The 21356-nt window shown below is 48.6% G+C and overlaps 1 protein-coding gene across 5 annotated transcripts; it reads left to right on the top strand.

The window, feature by feature from the left end:
• Nucleotides 1-190: 190 nt before the first annotated feature.
• tet1 (tet methylcytosine dioxygenase 1) lies at nt 191-21238 on the top strand. Of its 5 annotated transcripts, XM_011603322.2 has the most exons (12): nt 191-633; nt 1193-3421; nt 13255-15481; nt 15994-16084; nt 16476-16569; nt 16663-16871; nt 16969-17119; nt 17270-17359; nt 17489-17626; nt 17709-17885; nt 17970-18114; nt 18200-21238. In XM_011603322.2, exons 2-12 carry the CDS (start codon nt 1367-1369, stop codon nt 19258-19260), a joined length of 6438 nt encoding a protein of 2145 aa, XP_011601624.2. In that variant the 5' UTR covers nt 191-633; nt 1193-1366; the 3' UTR covers nt 19261-21238. The 5 variants fall into 5 exon arrangements, with proteins under 5 accessions (XP_011601624.2, XP_029691618.1, XP_011601625.1 ...); XM_029835758.1 differs by having other exon boundaries at nt 191-3421; XM_011603323.2 differs by lacking the exon at nt 1193-3421 and having other exon boundaries at nt 217-633.
• Nucleotides 21239-21356: the final 118 nt, after the last annotated feature.

Raw genomic sequence — 21356 nt, 5'->3', positions numbered from 1 at the left:
TTATCAATTTATTAGAATATAACTGCACGGATGACGAAAACATCAGCATTAGCAGAGGAAAACGTTGTAAATAAATATTTGGCACTGCACCGTAGTGAAAACCAGCTTTTCCAAACTTATTTTGCATTGTGAAAAACCTTAAACTAATGAATAAAAACGGCCCATCATGACGAAGGTTATTGATCAGATACATGTTTTTGGCGACACACCTGTTTGCGCTCGCAAACACACGGTGTGAGAAGACTCGGACACAGGCGACAGCCTCGAATCCACTCCGGGTTTTCTCGACCGCCCGTCCCTCCAGCGCCGACGACGGAGGTTTTGGGCCAGAGGAGACCGTAGGTTGCGTCTGGTGGAGGGAGAGCGAGCGTGGCTGCCCTGCATGGGTTGACATAAGCGGGATTTACATTTTCTACTGGAGTCGCCTTCCCCAAAGAGCGTACGGTGCACTTTAACGGAACCAATTCCATTTTTCGCCGTTTCGCTCCTGCCATGCCGATGTGTCACCGCCGTGGGAGGATTGAACTTGCCAGCAGTCTATATTTGCCGAGGAGGGAAACCAATACAAGGTCTCGCTGTCTCGCTGGAGCGGAGTATTATTAGCAGTTCAGACAGTGCAACTGTCGCTCACTGGTATGTAAAGCATTTCTGCCGTAAACGTGTAAATAAACCATCGCGGCGGGCCAAACGACCTATTCCGATAAAGTCTCTCAACTGGAGCTGCGCGCTGGTGCAATACACAGTAATAAGCGGCGGTAATAACCCCCTCTTCCGCCAGCCAGAAAGACGAAAACAGGATCCGACCTCCGACCAGAGCCCACTCCTCAGCATGCCTGCCCTTTAAACTGTTCCAGCGCTGCCAGCCATGCAGGAAGCTTTGCTACACGTCTTTGTGGAATTCCTGGGCTGTTGTGGTGTCTTTGTGGGGTTTTGCCACGCATAAATATGCTCTCCTTTTTTGCCTTTATTGGCATGATTCTTTCAGCGTTTGGTCGTCCGGGTAGATGATTCAGGCGGGGCAAAAGTGTAGCAGACAAAGTGAAGGAGCGTATAGATTCAGCGTCATTGTTCTCAGGTGTCACTCGTCCGACGGTGGCTCACGTTTTTATTCGTGATAATGTGTCATTACACACGTGAAGCGTGAAGAGAAATTGTATTTAGATGGTTTCCCCTTTTTTTCCTGTCATTGCAGGGCACATGCTACAATTGCACAATAATGACATCGGCATAATTTAGGCATCAGGAAGAAGACCAGAATTACAAAGTTTTTTTGAAAGCTAATAATAATTTGGGTGCTGCTGAAAAGATAGAATTGACCTGGCTCCCATGCTGGCTGCCATATACTCCCTCCTCCACACCTGCAGTCATGCCTGCCACTACCAAATCCACCAGGAGACAGAAACCTGCTCAGAGAAAACCTGGGCCGAAAGGGATCAGCTCCAAGAGACAGACATGTAACTCGAATAAACCCAAAGGAAGGTCGGCAGAAAGGCGACAGAAAGCCCCTGCAAAACCCAAAAGGTCAACAACAAGAGCACAGACAAAGTTAGCTGAAAGCCCCAGTAGAAGAGGGCGTAGGGGTGCTGGTCAAGGACCTTCCCAGGCCCTTGGCACGGCTAACCCTGCGCTAAATGTAACAGGATCTATGAGACTTAGGTGGCCAAGCAATCTGCCCGAGCGCTGCGGTGAATTAAAAGACCTCCCGGGGCGAGGGAAGTCCCTCCAAGGCGCACGAGTGTCTATTTCTACTACTAAATCTTGCAAGGGGAGGACGGGCAGAGGCGGCGCTAAGAGAGCGGCCCCGCCACGGCGGGTAAAATCGAGAAACCAACCATCAAGCGCCGCCATCAACGATTCACCTCCTGAGGAGGAAGACGAGACGCCGTATCGCCGTGGCGCCGAAGAGAAAATTCCCGTTTCTCTGAAAACTGATTTTGAAGTTTCTGTGAGTATCAAAGACCAAGGTTTGGGGGTTCCCAATGCTCAGGAGGGCAGCCCTCTGAAGGCAGACTCTCCACCATGTGCTGACACCCTGGACGACTGCGGGCAGTGCAGCCACGACAGCGCCACGAGCCAACGGGACAAAAACGCCGTCAGCCGTGATGCTTCGGGCGATCTGGAGTGTGGGGTTGGAGCCCCTGATAGACAGCTAAAGCCCTGTGGTGATACAGATGAAGCCAGCCCATCGGAGCCCTCTGAGCTGGCAAGGATGGGCCCTCCAGGGCTGCAGGGGGTCCGGCAAGGGACCAGCGAGGGGATTGAAAGTTCGGATGACCCTGGAAGAAAAGATGATGATTTCGCTAGCGATGGTAAGGAACGCGCTGAGCTGGCTGAGGATGATAACAAGGTGAAGCTGACAGAGAACGGGCCAAAAGAAAGAGTGATAGTTTGTACTGGTGTGGAGATGAACCGCAGAGAGGCGAGTTTGGAGCCAGTTGAAACCAGGAAAAAGACAAAGGAAAAGCAAGAGGACATTTCCATCTATCTTACTGGCTCCCAGCCCAACACTCCAGGTCCTCGAACTCCAGATCCATCAGACGCTAACAGAAGATGGACAGTACAGTCAGAACCACCTGTGCGTGTGCCACCTGTCTCGAACACAGCTACCTCAAATACCACCAAAGCCCCCTGCACCTCAGAGGTCCTTGATCCAGAGCTTCTGAGCCAGGGTAAGACAGACATGCAACCTCCTCCTGGTGCTGGACCTCAGTTTTTAGTGTCCTCAGCTGTTTCAGTCAAAAGAAACACGCCAGTTATCGTGCACAGCGGTTCATTCAGACCCAGGTACGCGAGCGATCCAAGCCGAGGGGAAACCTCTCTGCAACCAGAGAGCCTCTTTTCTCGGGGAGGAAGACCAGTTTGCACACCAGCGGAGACCCAGACCAAAGACACTGAATCCGGCCGAGAGCCGTCGAAGCACTTAATCAAAGAAACACTCTTAATGTCGTCGCCACCTTTTTCCCAGTTGAGCGTCGATGTTGCAGCGGAGTTTAAACCCTCGCCCAGCAAGGGCGGTGTCTTGGTAGTGGGACCAGAGCAGGACCCAGCGCCGAAGATCTCCATCCCTTCCCTGGATAGTAGCTCCACCTTCTCCTTCAGCTCAGAAAGCACGCGGTCGTCTTTCTCTTTGGACGCCGACTCGGATGTTGGATACGCAGAGCCCGGCCTGTCTGCTCCATCTGGATCCTGCAGCCCGGAGGCAGCTTCCTTTTCCTCCCGGGACGCTCAGAAACCACAAAAGAAGGAGAGGAAGAAGCGGAGCAGGTGTGGGACGTGCGAGCCGTGCCTGAGGAAGACCAACTGTGGCCAGTGTAGCTGCTGCCTGAAGCGCAGTACCGGCCATCAGATTTGCAAGCTGAGGAAGTGTGTGCAGCTGAAGAGGAGGCCGCTTTCTTCTCCCTTCGCTCTCCCAGCTGCCCAGGTGAGCCGTCACTGACTTTGCATGCATTTTCAAAACTTTCACAAGTTCAGAGGAGCTCGATTTTGCACCAGAATTATCTGGTCTCGCGACAAATATCAGACAAGTGGCCACTAACGGACAAATATCGCCTCTGACCCTTAAGCCTCAACGGTCACCGGCTGGTAATGAGCAGAAGATGAAGGAGACAAACAGTCTCACTTTCATATTTTCATGCACATTTGTTTGCGGTTGGTGTCTGCGTCAGTTGCCTTCCTGTTGGCGAGTGTGTGTAGCAATAAAAGGGGAACTGCTGGTGAGTGGGGTTGTGTGTGTGTGTGTGTGTGAGAGTGACTGTGTCCTCACATTTGCTACATATTTACCACCAAAATCATCGTTCTACTAGAAAAGTAGGTCCGTGTTTCAAAATGGCCCCCACAACTAAAGGACAGTTGGGGGGGAAGACGTGGTTTTAAGGTGGAGGTTAGAACTGGGGTCAGGGAGCGAGATGGGATGGTTCTGGTTCGGGTAAGGAGCTGGGAAATGGATCGTGTGTGTGAAAGTCCCCACAAAGATGGAAATGCAAGAAGTGTGTGTGTCCATGGGGGCCGGCACGTGCACCATTCATCGTCCAAGCGCCAGACTGAGTTATTCTCCACCTACTACGGCCATTGTGTGTATTGTGTGATGTGTTAATGCGGGTTGTTGGCTCGGTCTTAAATCTCATTGTGAATTCCTCTTTTAAACAGGAATATCGTGAATATTGAATATTTAGGACCAGAGGCTGAATCTGGGATTTATCATTTTTTATTGGACCAAAGAAATGGCTCAAGAGTGAATCTCAACAGAGGATATGTTGTCTTCATACATTGGTGTATCACTAAAAATAGGGCTTCTCGTGTCTGGAATGTGTTCATAGCCCGTTTAGCTGGATTAACCAAACATTATAAGTTCATATCTAGACTGGTTATGGAACGATTACTGTCATATCCTATTCCAAACAAATATACCGTTGCTGTACCGTTAAGTACTGTCTTATCATCAGTGGTGCAGGATGCAGCGGGCAGCTGTGTTCTACAGGCAAGCCCTGATAAACCACATGGACAGTAGCTCCATGCCCAGAAGTCTGTTAAACAAACACAAACATCCTGTAGAAACGCATCTGTAATTGTTCATCAGTGTAGTTTTAGTGAGAGAGGTGCAGATATTCTCCTTTAGATGGGATTAGGAGTTCCCTCTGGCAGCTGGAACCACGCACGGTAGTTCCGTCCTGTCCATGCGGTGGAAGAGGTGTGTGTGGCTGTGCGTCCGCGACCTGCCTCGGCCTCGCCGTGTCGTAGGACACGTTTGGACAGGCGTGCCGGGGGAAGACCGGACTAGCCAGATTTGCAAACCTGTTATCTGGAACGCCGTGAAATGTGGGTCACTGTGTTCAGTCAGATTGAGATGCGCACACGCAACATGGGCGAGTTGGTGCCGTAAACAGAGGAGGTTGGAGCTGCGTTTATGGAATTACAGACCAGCAGGGACGTCCGCTTCCACATCCAGACCTGTAATATCTGCGTTCCGCAGGCGTGGAGCCGCTCATCTGCCATGAAACACATAATAAATGTAATTGTAAATGCGGCACGTGTGCAACAGGAGTCCTTCTGGTCCTGGAACAAGTCAAAGCCAGGAGAGCGCGCTGTGAGTGTTGGCCGTTTGGCTTCATGTGTGCTGGTGCAGGGAGTAATATGTTGACACACTGGCCGGGTAGTCCTGTTGATCAAGCTCACACTCCCTCGGCTCCAATAGGTTGTTAAAAATAAAGGGCAGAGGCCTCAGGTCACGATCTGGAGTAGAGCTCAGCATGTGGGGCCGGTTCCGCCACAGTGAGCTAGTGGAGCGTCTGTGGGTTGAGTCGCTCGCGCAAAGTCGGCACGATTAAATCACTCAGTAGAGAAGCGTGATTCAACACAGCCAGAGCTTCTTTTTAAAGAGCAGGCGCCTTATGGACACGGGTCCACGGGTCCGCGGCGAGCGTCTTGTGGCAAGGACAAATCTGGAGGAAAGGCGCCGTTTCTGTCGGAAAAGCCGTCCTGACACGTCCAGTGCTGTAGGCTGCACAGCTGGAATATCAGCACAGACGACTCTGCCCTTCCGAGTTCACAAAATAGTATGACGAAGGTCATAACAACTGATATCAGATTAAAAAATATCTGATATTCATAAGAAGATTTTTTTTTTTTCAGGAACCTCCAATTGGATTTAATCAAATGTCGGCGGTGGGGGGGGCAGGGGAGCAGCTGAACCAGCTCTACAGGGACCACGTCATATACACTCTGCGTGTCCATTAACCTGGACGTCTGAGCCGTACGGCTATGTCAAGTGGGGGCTGTTTTTGTTTTCACAGCTTATTCTCGCAGGTCACGGTCCCACGAAAACCTTCCCTTTGTTTTCAAATGGAAGCAGCTGAGTGTAAAGCGAGGGTCGTTTGTCTGATGGGACGCTCCCGTCAGGTCTGGCTCGTCTTCCCCCTCTCCCGCAGACACCGCCGAGGTCTTCTTCACAGGCGGTTGCCATGGTGATCTCATTGTCTGGTGCTGACCTTTGACCCGCCACCGTTGTCTCCTAGAGCAGTCTCAGGGTCATAATGAGGATAAGCAGAGATAAACTGTAATGGGCTATAATGGGTTTAGACCGTCAAACTCAGTAACCTACATCTCTGTAATTAGGATAAAGGACCCAGGTTGCTCAGAGTGGCTCATTAGCGCGGCGACAAGGGTAGAAATGAATCTCAATAAAGCTGTGGGATGGCTAAACTTGTTTCTATTAAAGAGAAACGTGAGTCCGATTGGTATTGATGAGCGTCTCAGTTCCCTTACTAAGATGGAACTATCTGTCTAGAGCGCCGCCGCCGCCCTCGTGCTGCTGCACCTGCTCAGCACGGCCGCTCAGAATCGCCTCCAGGGTGTTTACGGGCTCCCTCGTACCCGTCAGGTGTCCTCCGCTCCGCTCACGGGTTCCTCCACGGACCCGGAGCCTCCCAGCTGTTCTTCCTCTCCCACATTTGCTTAATCTGCCGATCCTCGGTGGCGCGTGAGCGTTCAAGTGTGTGAAGCTGCCGTGAAAACACTGGATTTTCCTACAGATTCCACCACTGAAAGCGAAAGAGCACCAGCGCCCTCCTCCATAAGCATGTGGGCACTCTGGCAGCACGCGGGACAGCTGCTCAGCCGCACATGTTTATATCCTTCATCATTACATAAAGGGGGGGGGGGGGGCTGCAACGTTTGTCAAATGCCAAAGACTCTGCCAATAGTTTTTGGAGAAACGACTCGTTATATCCTTGATTTGAGCGCTGCGCTCACTCTTGTGCGCATTTTATGGCGTCGCTTTGCCTCTGATTAGGAGCGGCTTGTGTTTTCTCCTAATCTGGCCCAAGCTACTAGAATTTACGGTGGGTTCTGACCGCAGCCCAGCGCGCAGCAGATGTATGGTCCATTTCAGCCCAATGGAAACAAGTGTCTTGAGAAAAATGCAGTCTTTTGTTCTGTTTTTTTCCTCCAACAAGGCAGATTCCGTCGCATTTCCAACCAAATGCAGTCAGAAATGAATACGATTAAACTTTAATACTGATTCCGCCTCAGAGGTTTCCCACATCTGTGAGTTTTTCCTCAGCTCGTTTCCTAATTGTTGTAAGGTTTTAAGTCCTCGGATGTGCTTTGAAGTCGTGCCACTTGGTTTCTCTTGGTGAAAAGAAGTTTTCACTCCGCCTCCATCCAAAAAAAGAAATGGCTCACAAATCCTACCAAGGGCACAAAATGTCCCACTTTAGGTGATCAGGGCTTGTCCATCCACCACCCAATAATATAGAACACACTTTTAACAACTCATGTGAATCAACACCTCCTTGTGTTGGCGTGGTGTCAAAATGACCTCATGCGTCTTTGATACCCTGTCAGGAACTTTGTTTTTGTACACAGGAAGAGAGATAACGGGGGGGGGGGAGGTGTTTGCAGTAAACTACATCAACCAATGGAAAATGAGGGACAAGACGGGTTCAACCATCAGGATCAAGTTAAGTTAATGTGCACGTTTGAAAAACATTGGTCCATCTCAGGGACGTGTGAAGAGTCAGTTTTTTTCTGATTGAGTCATTTGATGCCATGAAAACCGGCTGAAAGTCATGTGACGGCGTCGGCAGCTCTGTGAACAGGCAACCTGACACCATTCAGTCACCCCGACACTCCGGTTGTAAGTGATGTCAGCAGCGTCCGCGCTCCAGGTACTGTAGCTCACCAACCAGTCTGCACGATGGGAACGAGGTCCGGTCCATCCCGGTTTCAGAGGAACCCAGATTTGAGAGTTCTTCCCTCTTCTCCTGTTCTTTCCTCCCGGCCCTCAAATTGAGTCCACGTGGGCTCCAGCGCTGTGTGGCGTCTCAGAGAGCAGGATCGTAGTACAGTACGTTACATAACACAGAGGATCGGAACTTTGGATCTGGGACCGCTGCGCCTTTAAAATCGCCTGAAAACGCGAAGCGATGATATGCAAGCGGCCCCCTTGGCTCCGCTCAGCACGAGCCATACGGCTGCCTCCTCTCAGATATCCGGGCTTGTCTTGCATTCAAGAGCAATCCTTGGTTCTGCTTTTGTCTGGCAGCACAGGACCCACATGTGAATGTGGTTTCTGTAGGACGGCACACTCGTGCTCAACATCTGCCTGATTGTGTGAGAGGTAGCGTCCGTGTGGACGAAATATTCAGCACGGAGACCGGATCCGAGCATAGTTTCCAGTTTTCCCTTGATTGTTACCAACACACACACACTCACACATGCGCACACGTACACACTGCTGTATGCAAACAATTGCTCATAAAGGGTAGGAAGTTACAAGTGGAGCTGGAGAAAGGCTTTTCATGCAAATGAGGACCTGGACTGAGGTTCGCGTCCACGGTAACGACGGCGCTGAGCGCTCGCGGCTGGCCCGGCTCCATCGGCGGCAGCTCAGCCTCCAGATGTGCCGCTTTATGATTCTCGCTGCCATAATCATGCAGTGCAGCTCAGGATCATTAATGTCCAGACTACCTGTATCTGATGAGAGCGAGACAGCTTGTTAAAAACTACACCGCAGCGTCTTTATTCCTGTCCACTTTCTTTAAAACATCGTCCTCTGTCCTCCTCTGTGGAATGTAGTCTCAGTTTCCTCCACGTTGCTCCGTAAGGTCGCACCTGAAGGTTCCTGATAGCTGTCGGGGCCTGTGTAAGTCAAACAGGTTCATGTAACCTGTTTGACAGTGTAATTCTATAAAACGACAGTGAGACAGTCCTTCAGCGGAGACTCGTCATATCGGTTAAAGCCGAGCCATTCCAGGAATGTTTGGTGAATCACAGCACTATGCATAGAATGACACCCGCTGTTTATAATAATAACATACACATTATAGTTTGTCAAATAGTGTTTACAGCAGTCGGGCATGGATGTGTGTGTGCTTGATGAGCAGCTGCAGCAGTTTAAGGGATGCCACATCTCCAGCGGCTGTTGGAAGTTTTCCCATCTAAGAAATAAATGCGAATGGTGACAGACAGATGACGGCAGTCAGCTAGCGACAGCGTAGCTCGCAAATGTTAAAGCCGAGACCCCGGGGCCCCGTCCAGCCTCTGGTGCAATTATATCCACCCTTCAAGATGATATTTCCGTCGTGACCGCTGCACGCACCCAGCGTGCAGAAAGTGGAGGAATCTTTCTCTCACTGTGCGTCGTCTGTGTTTGATTATTTTATTTATTATCAGAAACACATTTTTAATTATTGTTCCGTCCGCTGTCCTCGGCTGTAAGGTTGTTGTTCCTGCGGTGTGCATCACCTGTGCGAAGCGAAATGGTGTAAAATCAAAGACGCGTCATCTGCTCCAACAGAAATGATGACTCGGCCTTTTTTGGAGCCACATTTGTCCATCTGCTCACAATTCAAAAGGACTTGTCAATGATTCATCAAGAGTCTTGATTGCGAGCTGTTATAATGTTGAAGTTTGATAAGATAAATCTGTTCAGCGTTACCGAGCGACACGGCGTCAGTCTTTTCTGTCCTCACCTGATCCCAGCGTCTTGGCTTGGGGATGTGTGCACTTCTTATTCTCATATGTGTATTTATCGACAGATGCACTTTATGGCGACTTTTTTGTATTTTTGAGGGAGATAGAAGTGCTGGACACTGCGTGTCACCCCATCATATTACAGATTATCCTCATATTCCTCAATTTTTGCATGTTTTGAGGCAAAAAAAACAGTTTGTTGTGACTATTCCTTCATTTTTTTGCCAGTCTTTGCAGTTTGTTTAAGCACCAGTAATCAGCATAATAATCTTCATAATTAGAAATAAATATCCAGTGGAGCTCACCTCCGCACTGATTCATTTAAAGCCTAAGAGGTGCTTCAGGGTTCACCAACAGTGTCGGTCATGCCTGGGATCCAGATCCAGCATGTGTGCGGCATCCATTCCACAGCTTGCCTCCAGTCCATGTGTGTAAGGCTGGAGTAAAAAGCCCACATAGGGGATCCTTTGTTTAGAAGAGTCTAGGCATGGAACATAATTTACAAGCAGCTAAGGTCCTCACGCCATTGGCTGACGAGGCTCTGTCTGCATCTGTTAGAGACATCCCATATGTGTGTGCGTCTATACGTCTGTGCACATGTCTGCGCTGCTGCACCCACTCGCACCAGCCATGACACCCGTAGAGCTTGCCCCCTGCGTGGCTACGGTAGCCAGGCTTTTCTTTTGAAGCTCAAAGAAGGCAAAGCAAGATGGCCACCAATACCTTTTAGGGTTGTGCTGCCTAAACTGGAGTGGCTTCACCAGAGGACAGACAAGGTAAAGGCAGCCGCCATCCTCCGCCTGAGGTCTATTGTCTCGCCACAGATGGCTCTTCTACGTTTTAGAGCTTATCCCCCGCGTGCACCTCTCAGACTGGACTTAACAGGTTGGAGAGCTTTACACGAAAACTGCTGTTGTTGCTGAAACACTCCGGAAATTGGGGCTTTTGGAGTGTTTGGCCTGTCTTTTCCAGGTGGGTTTTAAGGATGTGACAGTAAAATCGGCAATAAAGAGTTCTCTCCCCTCGTTTGCCTCTTTTTTTTTCTCTGCTTCTTTCTTTTGCGCTCTTTTATGCAGCGTTGCTTCAGCACCTGCTGTTTTCTGACTGCTGCAGGAGTGCATCGCTCCCGAGGCGAAGGCTGGAACTTGTAATTTAGCCGACTTCTGCGGCTGCAGCGGTGCGTGTTTTGTGGCAAATGCCCCTAATCTCGGTCGCCCTAATCTGCATGACACGGTTCATTTAGCTCTGACTCACGTTGGCATACGTTGAGGTTGCACTTTAAGTTCATGAGGGTTTTTCTCTCCCTCCCTCTCTCTCTCTCTCTCTCGCTTTAGTGAGTTTTATGCGAGTGGCTTTGAGCGTGCAAAGGAAATGCTCAATGAATGAAGAAATTCTCACGTGCTCTGAGATGAGACACTCGTAAACCCACACGTACATCCTCAGCAGGAAGAAAGAGGCGCTCATTTCTTGACTTTTTTTTTTTTTACGTTGTTAAAAAGCAGCAGATGCTGTGTGGGGGTCAGTGTTGCTGAGAGCAGACACCCTCCTCGGAGAGCCGCTAAAGTGAAGAGGTTGTTAATTAGCAGGCGACGGTTACACTTTTGTTGCTAGGCTTCTCTAATTGTATGTTTATGCTAAGCACTCTGTCGTAGCTACACTGGTGTGATGGGAGGGGGGGTGTTTTTCCCTTGTTGCTCAGTTGGACTGTTACTGGTACAGCGTGGGTGACTTAAGGCAACCTGACAGACACACACACACACACACACACACACCACAAAGACAAAGCCGGATCGTATCAGAGCAGTGAGTCAGAGAAACTTCAACCAAGAAATTGCATTCAATGCCATCTCCTATCGCAAGGCTAAATGAAGCAGAACAACCAGAATGGCTGTATTTTTGATGTCAGATCATGAAGGATGATTCATGCAGGAACACACACACACAGTGTGTCTGGTGCAGTGCTGGAAGTGAGCCAATACTACTGTCAATGAAAGGATTTTGTTGTGACGATCACTCTGCCTTCTCGTTCTCTCCCTCGCTCTCTTTACTTGCTCTCTTTTCAACCCCTGTGGCCCCGCGTTCAGAGTAGTTTGTATTTTTCATTTCTCATTTTGGATTAAAGTAATGTTTAGGAATTTGTGAGTGGTTCTTGAAGACAGGAGAATAAATTGTTTTGTCAGTAATAGATTCTAACGCTAAAATATTGGACCTTTGGATTGTTGTTTAGTATTGAAGACATCTCTCTGACCCAAAGCTGCATAGCAACAAACGTCCATAAGGCGCTAGATTAGTACCCTGCGCGGGGTCGCCCTCTATTAATCCTCTTAGGCTTCAGTGCTGCCTTTGAAACCTTTTATCTCATGTTCTTTTACCTGTGGAAAAGCGCCCCTTTATTTTTAAATGTGTTGCTTCTGACTTATTAGGTTTTAGCTTAGAAACGCTGAACTTGGGGTGCTGTTTTTGCTTGATTAACCGGATAAAAACTATGATTACAAAACCTATTGATTTTGTTTTGTTAATTTAAGCGGTTCTGCTTAGATGTGGGAAGCATCGGACCATTTAATGTAGAGCGACTCCAGTTTTTAAAATCTTGCCAGTTGTGTCACACAGACAAAAAGATGCCAAGATCATCATGAGATTCATGTGTTCTTAAGTAGGGTGCCATCGTGCATTGAGAACCACCAAACGATGCATGATTCTGTTTGTTCTGTGCGTGTCTGGTTTCCGCTGCACCGTTGCTCTTTACCCGATCTGTCAGCGTTGGAGTGCTCGTCTCCCGCTGTAAAATTACAGTGGCATTGATGAAGTTTAAGGAGTGTTTATGTCGGGTAAACAGTGATAAAGTGCAGCGCTCCTGCCTCTCCGCACTAACATTTATAGGGAAAATGAGATGTCTCGTTCCCAAACACTCACACGAGAGGCGCACGGTAAATTGTGCGCGTCCTCTTCGACCTCTGAACTTGCTCACTGATTCACTGAAGATATGGAAATAAGAAATGGCTGCAGATCAGATTGATTTAGCTTTATAAGCAGACTGATCTGCTCCTCTCTTGTGGTAAAGGGAGTTGTCCTTCAGTCCTAAAATCTCAGTCCTAAAAGTGGTTTCCTCCTGTTACTGAGTAATAGTTTGACAACAGCAATCCGTCTGTCAATACTGCGGACCTTTGGAAGGCCGTCACGCTGCTGCAGGTCAGACTCTTAAGGTCAATTGTGTATCTCAGTAAATGGCAAAGTGGGTTAATTACCTTGCAGACGATGCTCAGGGGTTTGCAGAAGTCTTGTGCTCTAGTCACATGTGGGTGCATGCACATGACCGCCTGCCCAGTAACACATTTAAAACCCAGGACAAACACAGCATGTGCATGCACATGGCTGGTTTGCCCTCAGTGACCTCCTGCTGGTGACGCAATCACGAGCAGTGTGTGACTCTCGGTGTTTACTTGTTGGCGCTCGACTACCTGTGGGTCTGCGCCTTTAAACACTCCTCGTCTCCGTCAGGAATGTTGTTTTGATTGAAGCCTTGACTGGGAACTAACTCGGCTTTATTTTCGAGAGCTCACTTTAGAAATAGATTTTGTCGGAGTTTGTTGCGGGCTCTTTTTTTTTTTTGGCTTGTTTTCCCTTGCTGCAAAGCATCCCTCCCCCCGCAGCGGTCGACGCGCGTGCCGCAGAGGCTTGTCCCACGGCGGGACGCAATCTGCTGCGCTGCCGTTAGAACAAGCCGAATGTCTGAACACTGCCAGCACTTGTTGAGTCGCCTCTCCTCTCGTTTCTCTGTCTCAGGTGGCTCCAGAAAGTGGGTCGGTAGATGGCAAAGGCAAGGAACAGATGGATGATACCCACGCGGCTGCGGAGGAAGATGAGGGGGAGGAAGGTCACATATATCGCGCACGATCTCCCTCGATCACGAACTCGCTCACCCACAATCTGGCTCCGGAACAAGGCGGGCTTCCAGCACTTGTTAAAGGAGAGCCTGGGCTGGAGCTGACCAACGTTGCACTTCATCAACACGTATGCTCATCTCTGACTTTGGAGAACGGTTCTACGGAGAGCCAGACAAAACCTAACGGTGCTAATATGACCACTGGGTCTCACGCTGATCCAAAGTCTGTGTATAAAAGGACTATGATTGCATCAGAGCCTCAAAGGACTATAATAACTAAAACCCCTAAAGATCACCTTGAGAATGGACCCACGAGTCCTCCAAACATGACAGTTCCACTGAAGAGGATAAAGGTGGAGCAGCCATGGATGTGGATAACTGAACAGGCTCCCAAGCAGCTGTGTGATGAAGATGAGGTCTGCGAAGACCCGCTGTCAATGCTGGCTGCTGTGGTGTGTCTCTCAGTTACAGAGAGGAAGGGACTGGAGGAGAAAGCCTTCAGCTCGCGGGCTTCCATTCTTCGCTCCATCAAAACGGAGCCGCCAGATTTGCACTTGGTCAAGGAAGAGCCCGAGGAGTTCAAAAACAACTCGTGTCAGAAAAGCACTCCTCTCGGCCCGCAAAGGCCGTCCCACGGTGTGAAAAGTGAACCTCCTCCGAGTCTCTTGTTGCCAAGCGTGCAGTCTTTGGCAGAGAAAAGAAATCTTAGTTTCGATCAGGCAATTGCTATTGAGGCCTTGACTCAACTGGCAGCTATACCTCAAAGGACCCAGAGGTCCATCAAAGCGGAAAATCCGATTTCTAATGCAGCCCCATTTGTATCGGCCACTACAAATACACCTCTGGTTGTCAGAGCCTCAGCAGGGGTCCACTGCAACAAAGTCTCTGTCATCAGCTCACTGCGGCACCAGATGTCAGTCATATGCCCCCCTGTGGCCAGGCAAGGCAATGTCATCAAGTGCTCCCAGGGTTTCAGTTCTAATGCAAAGTTAGCCCACTTGGACCCTTCCAAGTCCGGCTCAGATAGTAATAAAACGCCCTGCAGGAGGGCGGAGCAGGGCTATCTGGGTTCTCCTGTTATTAAGTCAGAATGCAGCTACAAAGACCTCAATGATGCGACCTTCAGAAAGGATTGTGATCGAGTGTTCCGGGAGGAGAAATACAGGGTTCCCGGTAAAGAGCGGAACAAAGATGAAGTGGAGGTGGCGGCCCAGCTGGCCGACTTGGCCTTCATCATTCAGTCTCGACACAGCCAGCACTCGGAAAACAGCCCCCCTAAAGGTACGCCCGTGTCGGCCATCAAATACAACTACAATTCTCAGCTGACCGCCAGTCAGAAAAAGAACAACGCCAAAAAGACAAAAGCGACGCCTTCCAAGCCCCGGAAGAAGAAGAGCGACGGTCTGCAGGAAGGACTCAACTGCAGGATGTCTCTTTCTAAGCGAATGCCGAACGGAGAGGTGGCCCACAAGGGCAGAGGCAAGAAGAATCTCACACAGGGGAGATCAGGTGTTCACCAGAAGAAGAACCTGTTTCTGCCTCTGACGCAAATCGACTTGAAAAGATACAGAACTGAGGCTCAGGAGGAGAGGAGGCACCTGATACAGCCTACGCCCTTCATGGGTCAGCAGATTCAGAACCACAGCATCATTAGGACCAACCACACCCCGTCGTGGTGTCTTTCGAACGGTCCGCTGAACCGACTCGATCCATGCACCAGTCCTGCTGCAGAACTGGGGCGAGAGTGCGAGAAGCATTTGTTATCTCAGGTAGCGCAGCCTTGTAGCAGGCTGCACCACAGTGCTGACCTTGACACCGGCCCGGCCACTGCTGCTTCCCTCAGCCACAGCACCGGGCATCATGTTCTTGCTAACGGCTTCTCGGGGGCTCAGCTTTCACCTCCTCCCAACCAGCAAAGCTACTATAAGCTGGAGAAGTCAGGAGCTGTCACCATCTTATCCACTGCTACAGATGGAGATGTGGGTCACTCTGCAGAGTCAACACCCTCCAAGAACAGCATCAGCAGCTTTCTGGAATCTCCCATGAGTTTTCTAGATACCCCAACCAAGAACCTGCTGAACACGCCTTCCAAAAAGGTGTCCGATCTTCCGTCGTGCCAGTGCATGGGTGAGTGTGTGCTGTCTGCACCGAGGCAGACGAAAGCAGGTCAACTGTCTCCTTTTGACTGTAGATGATGGTTTTAGTTTGTCCATGTTGCCACATGGTTGATGTGTGAATGTGTAAAGAGTGAGGGTGTAGTGGCCCAGCAGAGTGCTGGAACACGGCTCCACCAGCAATTAACCAACAAATGAAATGATCTGGCTTAAACTCTGGTTCTGTTTCTTTCCACTTCTAATTCAGATTCTCTTTCTCTCTGACACACACACACACACACACACACTCTCTCTCTCTCTCTCTCTCTCTCTGTGTCCTAATTCAGAGGCCAATTCAAGCAAAATGAGGCCACATTCTTAGCCATATTTGGTGGTGACTTCAGTTTTCTGAAGCATTTTAATCCTGTTGCAGTTTCAAAATGCAGATTTGGCACTTGAATTTTTTATAACCGAGCTTTTTGCCGTTTGTTTGTTATTTGGGTGCACTAAACTGTTGATGTAGCTCTTCTGTCCTTGATTCCACAGACCAAATCATTGAGAAGGAAGAAGGCCCTTACTACACTCACCTTGGGGCAGGGCCTAGTATTGCTGCAGTGAGGGAAATGATGGAGAACAGGTAGAGTGGCTATTATTAGTCCGTTTGCAGTGTTTGGGGTGTGGTTACTACCAAAGCAGAGCTGCAGCAGGTCTGGTGGTGTGAGGTGGGGATGACAGTTAAAGGCTGTTATTAAACAGAGGCTTTACACTCTGTCTCCAACACGTGTGAACAAAGCATGGCGTGTTTAAACAGGAAAGCAACAAGAAACTATGTTGCAACTGTTGCCAGTTCACAGTCTGAAAACTACATTTGAAAAATCATTTTGCTGTCAATGAAACATGTGGTGGGGGGGGGGGGTTCAGCGTAGCGTTTTTTTCCTCTTGTATATTAACTGGTTTCATTTCCTGTCATGTGTTGTCTGACGTGTATTTTAGTACTCTGCATCTCTTGTTCATGTTGTGTCCCTCAGGTATGGAGCAAAAGGAAATGCAGTCAGGATAGAGGCTGTTGTTTACACTGGGAAAGAAGGAAAGAGCTCCCAGGGTTGTCCGATAGCCAAATGGGTATGTAGCTGCGCTATTATGTCAGATGTCCAGATTGTTCTTTTGAGTTCTAGTTTAACATGTTTCTCTGCATATTCGTGCACCGTTTGACAGGTGATTCGGCGAGACAGCGAGGAGGAAAAGCTGCTGTGTTTGGTCCGCAGAAGGCCAGGGCACTGTTGTGACACCGCTGTGCTGGTGATCCTCATCCTGGCGTGGGAGGGGATCTCCCGACCGGTGGCAGACGGTCTCTACCAGGAACTCACCACGACCCTCTTCAAGTACGGCTCTCCGACCAGTCGCCGCTGCGCCCTGAATGAGGAGTGAGTGTCTCTTCCTATCGCTTTTCTTTTCAGTGACATTATTTCGTCTTGGCCTACTTCTGTTCTTCATCCCCCACTCGCACCTTCATCTTTGCAGCCGTACATGTGCGTGTCAGGGTTTGGACCCCGACACGTGCGGCGCTTCCTTTTCCTTCGGCTGCTCCTGGAGTATGTATTTCAACGGCTGCAAGTTTGCCAGGAGCAAAGTTCCACGGAAGTTCCGCCTGCAAGGAGACTACCCAGAGGAGGTAGCGGGTGGTAGTTTTTCCACTAGTCCTGGTTAACAATACGCTTTAGTTGCAATGTCGTATTCGTTATCTGAGTGTGTAACGTATGCGCGGTGTGTTACGCCGTGTCAAACTCCAAAGGTCTGCTAAATTCCTCAATCTGTCTTTTAGGAGGAGAAGCTAGAAACTCACCTTCAGGGTCTTGCCACTGACCTTGCACCCCTCTACAAAAGACTGGCTCCCGAGGCCTTTCAAAACCAGGCAGGACACATCAAACCCTCTTTTCTTTTTGTCTTTTTCCTCCTTAATCTCTTATTTGTTCTGTTATCCTCTGCTCCTCACAGTCGATTGAATTCCTAATTAATTTTGCTGTTCTCTTATTTCTATTAGGTGGAAAATGAGGATGGAGGCGGCGACTGCCGGCTGGGTCAGAGGGAAGGACGTCCCTTCTCCGGAGTCACAGCCTGTGTAGATTTCTGTGCCCACGCCCACAAAGACACTCACAACATGAATAACGGCAGCACTGTGGTAAGCATGTTAGCACCCCCTGGGTCAATGGTTCAGTGTCGGTTCATCGGTATTCTGGTGATCAGGTTTGTTTATTTTCCAGGTTTGCACTTTAACCAAGGAAGACAACCGCGCGGTGCGTAACGTCCCAGAAGACGAGCAGCTTCACGTTCTGCCACTTTACAGGATATCGGACAGAGATGAGTTTGGTCAAGTTGAGGGCCAGTGGGCCAAGATTCGAAGTGGCGGCCTGCAAGTTCTCTCCTCTTTCCCCCGAGAGGTGAGCGAAAAAAGCCGCTTGCGGCTTCTAGTTTCTCGCTGGACTAGAGAACAGCGGTTTGACAGCATCTGTGGTGTTTATCAGGTGCGTCTACTCGCTGAGCCGGTGAAATCGGCCCGAAAGATGAGGCAGGAGGCACGGCTGAAGGCTCAAGCAGAGAAGATGGAGAAGAAGCTCAGGCTGACTCCTCTCACGCCCGGGAAAGTGAAAATGGAAACCCCAAATAAAGGTAACGAATCAGACTCTCCCTTGTGTAATCCATAAAGTATCAAAAATATTTTCAGGCTTTCACCCAAATGTTTCCTCCAATCTAGAGCCTCAAGGCTACTATAGCACACAGAGACTTCAACCAAGGCCTGCGAGTGTTGGAAGATACTTACCCGACCGTAATGAACCCAGCACTTACAACCAGAGCACCAGCAACTACCCCTCTGTGAACACAGGGGTCACCACACAGGAAGACGTCTTCTCCCTGAGTCATGGCCCAGCAGGCCTCCAGTTTAGCCAGAATGGTTCAGCTCTAAATTATAAGACAATAAGTGGTGTCATTAATGGTTACCCTCCCAGACCTGGTGACCAGAGTGTTACACCAGAACATATACCTCCTCAGAATGCCCTTATTGACTACCCACATACTTATAATACTGAGCCCAACAGGATGCACGCTTCCTCTCTGTGCAGACCTGCCCCCAGCAGGAGTGTCCCCCCTCCTTCCTCTTTCTCTCCTAGACCTACCTCCGAGGGCCTCTTCAGCAGGCTCAATGGACTCCACACAGCTGCAGAGGATATTGCAACAGAGGTCAAAGGTCATGGCCTCCCTCACCTCTCATCTCTCCCCCTACATGCACCGACTCACATGCTCGAAGCAGAGGGAGTCAAGCAGGAAGTGGAAGAGGTGTGGTCAGACAGTGAGCACAATTTCCTAGACCACAACATAGGAGGCGTGGCCGTGGCACCGTCACACGGGTCCATTCTGATCGAGTGCGCACGGCGGGAGCTCCACGCCACCACCCCTATCCTCCGGCCCAACCGCAGCCACCCCACTCGCATCTCCCTGGTCTTCTACCAGCACAAGTCTCTAAACGAGCCGGGCCACGGGATGGCCATGTGGGACGCCAAGATGGCCAAAAGGGAACGGGAACGGGAGGAAGAGGCGGAGAGATTAAGACTGGAGGAAATGCCGGGCGGCAGCGCGCTGAAGAAAGGAGGAAAGGCTGGAGGGCTGCAAGAGGAGACGAAGGAGGAGGAGGAGGAGGAGGAGAGGACCATGCATGTCCCTACGCGTCAGGCATGGACTTTCCCCAGGGATGGTGTCATCACTGTGTCCCCTTATGCTCTTACTCAAGTGACGGGCCCCTACAATCGCTGGACATAGTCCACACACACACACACACACACACACACACACACACACGCACACACACACACACACACACAGTTACTACACTCTGTGCTTCTGCCTTACCTCAATCAACTTCAAACTGCTACTCTCATTTTTGTGTGATTTTCAATGTGCTTTTTCTAAAACCTTTAGGTTCACTTTGTCCTTCTTCATCTCCGCTGACATGAGGAAGACCAAAGTTTCTCAGCTTTTTAACTGTGAGCTCCGGTGTTTTTATTGTTAAGAGATGGTGCTTTGAAGCATTTTTCAATGTGTTTTTTTTTTTTTAAAGTGGTTTTATATACACGATTAAGAACGAATGTGATTATTTATTCTGATCATGAGGACTTCTATTTAATTCCTGGTGCAACCCTGTTTACTGCTAGAATTCTATTATAACCTGCATTATGTGTTAAAGCTCAGAATTTATATTGCGCAGTAGGGCTGTGCTCTCTTACTTCAGCCGATAGTTGATGATTTTTACTTCGGTGCCATTTTCACTCACTGTAACCTTTGTTTAGTGGACTCTTTATATCACATAGTGTAGAAAGTGACTAATTTTGTGCATATAGTTCCCATACTTTGTCTCACGTAGCATCGTCCCTTCTTCCCTCTGCCTCCGACTGCGGTTGGAAGTTCCCCATTTGTTGTTTTGTGCTTTTTTTTGTCTTTTATTCACTTGTATGTATGGAACATTAAGAAGCACTTTTGTTGTTTTCCTAAGCTCAACTTGAAATGAGGTTCTTATCCATAGGCCTAACTATGTATGTACAGATAGAGATACAGTTTATGATAGTTTAGTACGAACCGAGGTTTATTTTTACAGTATTTCTGCATTATCTGATTGAAAAATGACACACATATCAAATGAGAAATGGAAAAGTCTTTCATTGGGCATAAGCGATTTTAGGATTTTAAACTCCACTGTACATCTTTTCGGTGCTAATTAGATCTCTCTTACTTTATTTGATACTACGATTCTTTTAACCGGTGCTGACTTGGTGTCTGTTTCATCTTTGTCTCCAAAAAAAACCACTCAAACATCAGCTCCCACTCAGACAGTTGCCTAAGATCACTTAGGGAGGACTTATTTTTTCACGGTCTGTACGTGTGGGTTGTTGTCAACTTCTGACAAATGATGCCCTTCTGACCCACAAAAGAGAAGCTCTTCTTTTCCTAACGGCATGATGACATCTGAGCACAGCCTTCCATTGCTGTTGACAGCTTAACACTGGCGCTGTGATGCTTCCCATGGGATGCATTTTGAACTTTGACACACTTTGACTTCTTTTTGGTGCTAAAAGGACGAGATGTCAAAGTAAACTGAACTAATCTGGTTGCTGTACTGATCAGTGAGGTTATGGTGCTTTTTTGTGGGACGCTCAGCACTCTGAGCACATGTGAGTTGGTAAAGAGGAAGTTCCATTTCCCTGGATGAGTGTTGCCTCATGATGAACTCAAATGTTTTGGTTACCCATTATCAAAATGGGAGGGTGGGGGGGGGGGGTAGTTAAAATCACATTACTTTGAGGTCTTTCTGGATTTTAAAGGTCTTCCACAGAGAACAACAGAAAAGTAAATGAATGTAAAGTGTTTTTTTTAAATTTTTCGATTAAGAGGACGTCATCAAAACGTATAATTTTACAATTGTTACTGTTAATAACAGAGCTGGGGGGCGTCTGTCTTCACTCTTTGTATCAACTATGAAATAAAAGCACCAGCATTCAAAAATTTTAAAAAAACAACAAAACTTTTATTTGAAAATGTGTAAATATGTATGTGAACCCCATTATTTTTACTGTACTGTTGGTGTTTAGACAGTGGATGAACTTTCTCATTTGGAAACTGATTTACTGTATGTTGTCGAAAGTATATCCAGTTTAGACCTGAGAAGAGAAGAAATTCAGTACTCTTTTTGTGGATGGCTCTTTCAGGATTGTGAAATAAAGTCATATTTATATTTTGGACCTGAGCAAGATTTCATCTCCTGTTTTTTGTGTGTACAGACAGACAGCATATGCTGTATTGATAAAGCTTGAGCTTTTAATATTCCATCACTATAATAGCAGGATGAGTCATTGTTTCATAGT

Source organism: Takifugu rubripes, chromosome 4 (genome assembly GCF_901000725.2).
Source record: "Takifugu rubripes chromosome 4, fTakRub1.2, whole genome shotgun sequence".
Classification (NCBI taxonomy): domain Eukaryota; kingdom Metazoa; phylum Chordata; class Actinopteri; order Tetraodontiformes; family Tetraodontidae; genus Takifugu; species Takifugu rubripes.
The sequence above is the reverse complement of the archived record's forward strand: the minus strand, read 5'-3'. Positions and strand labels throughout refer to the sequence as shown.